The following is a 5,485-nucleotide window of genomic DNA, read 5'->3' on the forward strand; positions in this document are numbered from 1 at the left end:
GTACCAGTTAAGCCTATGGGGCTTTCATGGGACCAAGACTTAGTCTGTAATGCCTAATACAAGCACATCTTTACTTTTAATTGAGAGCCTCAATTTAGAAAGTAACAGCAGAAGGTTATGTAAAGCGCTTTGCACAGCTCAAGTGAAGAAAGAAACTTCAATATGTAAGAGCCAAATCACCAGGGTCAATGGCTTCCTCATTATTCATCTTAGTTTTCTGCTCTTGATTCCTTTGAGCTCAGCTATCTATATATAGCTATCTGTGTATCTATACTATGTATCTGTACTATATATCTATACTATCACCTGTCCAGTGTGGTGATAATACATTTTTGTGTCTCCACTAGTGGTAACACTACTAACATTTTCATACACTGATGTCAGGAAGAAGTGGAAGGAGTCTTAGCAAAAATAAATAGTTATATCTCAGGGACAGTGAAGGGTAGAAGACAATTCATTAGTGCAGTAAAACAATACTTGCACCCATTAATCCTTTCAAGTACATTGACCTGTATTTCCAACCTTAGAATTGGAACTTTGGATTTATTGGAAACAAGTTGGATCTATAGAGTGGAGGGTCAATACCTTAAAATGACGAGGTATCTAGTTCAACATTGCTTATCTGACATTCTTATCTTCCTTAAACTCCAGCTTCAGGAATATTCAAAATGTAAAAATTCCTACCAGCCTGTTTTGCTTTACATCTCGCTGCATATCATGAAGGAATAGAAAGTCTCATGTGGAATAAAAAGTCTCAGACATCTGTGACTTGCTGGGAAGAGGCATAAAGTTACAATACCAACTTCCCAGTACTGCACATGTCACTTATGAATAGAACTGTAAATGTGGAGGAAAAAACCCAAAGCATTATTACTAGAGCTTTCTCAATGAAATACTACTAATAAAGGAAATATGAGTGAGCTGTAGGCAGTGATAATGAAGTTGCAAAAGGTAAGTCATAATGTTAAAAGTCAGATAACCACCTTTGACTGTTAGTGTTGCAGCAGTTGTTGTCCCTCCACAATCGTTACATACAGTACAACTGTACAGTCCTTGATCTGTCAGCTGGGCATTTAGGATTGTGAGCAGTAGGACATTTCCATTTTGTGATGTCTTCAATTTTTCAGATACTTCTATCCTTTCACCTTCATGGGTCCAAAGAAACTCAGAGAAGAATTCATTTTCTAAGCCACATATGAACTGAGCAGTGTCACCACATTTCACAGTTAGGTCTCTGAGATGCAAGAGAATCTTTGGAGGGACATCTTTCATTTCCTGAGCAGTGGCCTTAGAGATCCTGGTGCTCTGTGATGTTTGGGAAAGAATTGTTGTGTGCATGGCTTCCATTTCTTCTGTAGCCTTCATGATCAAACTTTCTGATATGCTTTCAAAAACCTGTACACCCAATTCCTGTGATGGTTGTTGCACTGATTTAAATTCTTTTTGATCAGTTTTTATGTTCTTCTTTGTGGGAGGAGCAACATGAAGTTCTGATATAGCCTGCGACCGGATAGACTCTTTTACATCTTTCCCAGAACTTTGCCTATCTAGGGCTTGCACTGTGTAATCAAGTAACAAAAATAACAATATTAGTATCTAAAGAATTTTTCTGGGCCATGCTCTGAACAAAATCAAATAGCATGGAGGATGAGAATGAATGATCTTCATTTGAAAACTCAGCATGCCAGATGCACTACACTCTTGACACAAAGATTATCCATTCACATTTATGAATGACAAGTGATGCCTAAGCTACTCATGCAGTTGATACACAGTTGATGCTTGTCTCTTCTTTCACTGAAGTTATCCATTTTAATATTGGAAACTTATTATGGAACTTTTTAAGGAGGTATTTTTTTTTCCTACAGGATAGTGCAAAATACCTCAGTCAACGCTATAAAGATCACTTAATTACTTGTTTTGAAAATCTGAATTCCTTCAGTAAAATTATTCTATTCTTTGACCTGTATCAAGATTAAAATTTGCAAATTTCTGAATGTTACAGCTTAAACAGAAGAAATGAGAGTGGCTGGGTTACAGAGGATAGATACTACTAACATCTGGTAAAGAAAAGGTGTGAAACAAGGAATGAAGAACATTAGTAACAGTGTAAAAGTGTGGTATACAACAAACTGAATCCCTTTGAAGTAAAAATGGGGCTTTACCTTCTGCAGTCACTGTAAGTGTAGCTGTACAAGTTGTTTCTCCAGCACTATTTCTTGCCTTGCAAGAGTATTGGCCAGCATGCTCTAAGAAAGCATCTACTATTATCAGTATAGCTGTGCCTGTAGACTCATCAAAGTGGAAAACTAAGTCTTTTGTTGGCAACATGAGTTGTTGATTATGAAACCACTGGATTTTTGGTTTGGGCATGCCAGAGACTCTAGCTTGAAATCTGACTGATTCCCCGCTGCATACCCTGCAGCTTGAAATAGGCTGGATAAAGGTGGGCCTTTGGCCAATAGACTCCTCCTTAAGTGAAACAGATGAAGAAACATGCCAATGGGACTCTGATGTAACTTCTTCAACCTTTTTAAATCCTGAAAAGAAGCATGCCAACTTTTAATTTCTTACCCTACACTACAATAAATTTTGTCTCTCATTCAAAATTTTTTTCCCTAACTTGCAACTTAACAGCATGAATTATTCTAATTCATTACATATAAAATCTGCTGCAAAAAGAAAACAAAGTATTTATGGTTAAATAATATCAAGGACAATACAGAACTTACTTAAATAGCAAATTCTCCAGACAATACTTCTGCTCTAAAACTTTGGTCAATGTTTCATCAATTCATATGAAGGTAAACTATTTCTTTTCAGCTGCCCAAGTACCTGGTACACACCTCTATTTAACGTGTTTTCCAACACTTTTAAAGTAATGTATTTTATACAAAAACTCTTACTAGATTCTCCTCACAGTCAAATCAAAGAATGTGTAAGCAAAACACTTCTATTAGAAACAAGGTTTCTACCATGTTTGGTACACGACAGATTCTAATACTGGAAAGAATGAAAAGGTGAGGTGCATGGAACATTGAAAAATTGTTTCATAAGTTTTCCTGTGCATGGCCTATATTTTGGAGACATAAATGTATGCTGTAGAGATTGTAAATGGTAACAATTAATTGAGTTAAAAGACAACATGACAGACAATGACTCACATATCAGTGTATATTGAGATTAGTATTGGAACATGACCTAAACAAGTCATCTTCTTTAATTGGACACTGTACCTTCTAACTTCAAGGTAGCAGTGCTTGTCACTTGGCCTACAGAATTACTAGCCACAAAGGTATAGATTCCTTCATCCTCTGGATAAGCTTCAGCAATCTCCAGCTGGTAAGTGTCTTCAAACTGAGTCATTCTAAAAAAACGTGATGGCTTGATCTCTCTCTCTTTGCTGTACCAAGAGACTTTCAGATCTGCTCAAGCAACCAAAAGAAGAAAAAATGAGTAATTTACGATATTAAACTAGTAAGTAAACACTGTTTTTATATTTATATCTGTCAGAAATCTTAATCTTAAGTATCTTTTTTTAAGTCTAAATGTACCTTGTATTACTTTAGTAATGTATTATCAGTGGAAAGTGGCCTACTTGTTGCTTTAAGTTTTCATTTCTGTGTTGAAAACATTTGTATGGGAAAACTGATTCTGGTGCTGCTATATTCCTGAGAAAAAGTAATTTTTAATTTCCCCTCTTAATGTATAAATTTGAAAATATTTTGCCACTACAAAATTCAGAGAAAGTCTCATTTTTAAAAAGGGATTCTGCTGCAATTGCCTGATTAAACAGGCTTTAAAATCACTAGGTTGAATTGAACAGGTTATAGAAATTAAAACAGAATATCTCTTTGCTAAGGACAGTACCTTGCCTCTTTTTTTGCAAATATTGTAAGTTTTACACAACATATTTCTCAGGAAAGATCCTGTCTTTGTAGCTTTGTAAAATTCCTATATGAAATGTGTTACTTGATTTGTATAGATTCTTGTAGACTTGGGAAAGAAGAGGACTGAAGAAAACTTTAACCTTGCCTCTCTACCTGGCACTACATTATGTCATGAATCAAATGTTTTCATACAAATAGTGTACTATTACTGTCATCAGAAGAAACAGTGTTTTCAATAGCCAGCTGCATATTGTGTATCATTCAACAACTGTATTTGCAATCATGTATTACCTAAACCTAATATAAAAGGTTTTCACAACGCAAGTGAGAGGTATGTCAATCCATTTAGATACAGTATTCAATAATGGAAATTTTCAATAGGAAAAATTTCTTCACCGGAAGGGTTGTCAAGCATTGGAACAGGCTGCCCAGGGAAGTGGTTGAGTCACCATCCCTGTAGGTATTGAAAAGACATGTACATATGTGACTTAGGCACATGGTTTAGTGGTGGACTTGTCACTCTTAGTTTAGTTTATGGTCGGACTCGATTTAAAGGTCTTTTCCAACCTAAACAATTCTATGATTCTATGAAAGGGGACCTAGATGAAAGGATCCTTATGCTCTGTGTTGTAAATGCAGCTTCCACATTTGCATAAATACAGTTCTTGTAAAAAAAGTTACACTAGCATGCTTTGCACAGAGGGTAGGCCAGTCTTTCCAACATACATTTTCTGAGTTTTAGCACCACTTCTAGAGCAGAATCAGATTTGTTATAAAGCTTTTTAAAAAAAAAAAATCGAGTTTGATTTCAAGTGATAGAAATGCAAATCATATCTATTTTCATATACAGGTATATTACCAATTTTAAGTTGATTTTTACACAACTATCACTCAGTATTATTTTTGAATTTGGAGTTTTATTTATCTTTAAATAATTGTAAATCCTTGGGGATTGGAACTGGATCTTATTCTTCAGTTTACCATGTGAATATTTTATTACTAGTCATACTCAAGGCCATTTATTGAAGTGAAGAAAGGTAGTTTTATTTGGTTTTGTGTTAACTTGGAACGAATTTTAATTGTAGAAAGATATTCTATGTAACTAAAACTAGCAAACCTATTTAAGGAAAATCTACACTTAAAAAGACAATGAGCAAACACCTTTTATGCTAGGAAAAAGACTGCAATTGCAGCTTACTGTTTGCAGAGTGATATGAGATACTTTAGGAATATTAGGATAGAGGTTGAAACACAGTTTCAGTTTGTTTGTTCAGTTAATTGGCATGACACTGTGTCATCAGAAGCTTCATTATATTCATTTAACATGATAATGCATTTCCACCATGATACTCCATGCTTTGGAACATTTTACTCACTGACACAGTTTTCCAACATCTGTAAATGTCTGAAACATTGAGAAGTTTTCAAAGACAAACCTTTAGAAACAGACCTTCTTTTTAGAAACTCTTAATGTTTATGACAGTTCATAACTTCCGTGCTTGATGCCATCTTTGACATACAACTTGCTTAACCGATAGTTGTCAGTAAGTAACACTTTGTTGTGTGCATATATCAAATAACGGTGCTTCTAGGGA

General features: G+C 35.1%; 1 protein-coding gene across 1 annotated transcript in view; it reads right to left on the minus strand.

Moving 5' to 3' along the window:
• TTN (titin) overlaps nt 1–5,485 on the minus strand; it is a 244,575-nt gene that overhangs the window by 205,134 nt on the left and 33,956 nt on the right. Inside the window, exon 43 of the mRNA XM_010283656.1 lies at nt 3,237–3,425. Coding sequence (XP_010281958.1) covers nt 3,237–3,425 — 189 coding nt within the window. The remainder of the gene's footprint in view (nt 1–3,236; nt 3,426–5,485) is intronic.

This window comes from Phaethon lepturus, unplaced genomic scaffold, assembly GCF_000687285.1.
Source record: "Phaethon lepturus isolate BGI_N335 unplaced genomic scaffold, ASM68728v1 scaffold15120, whole genome shotgun sequence".
In the NCBI taxonomy this organism is placed as follows: domain Eukaryota; kingdom Metazoa; phylum Chordata; class Aves; order Phaethontiformes; family Phaethontidae; genus Phaethon; species Phaethon lepturus.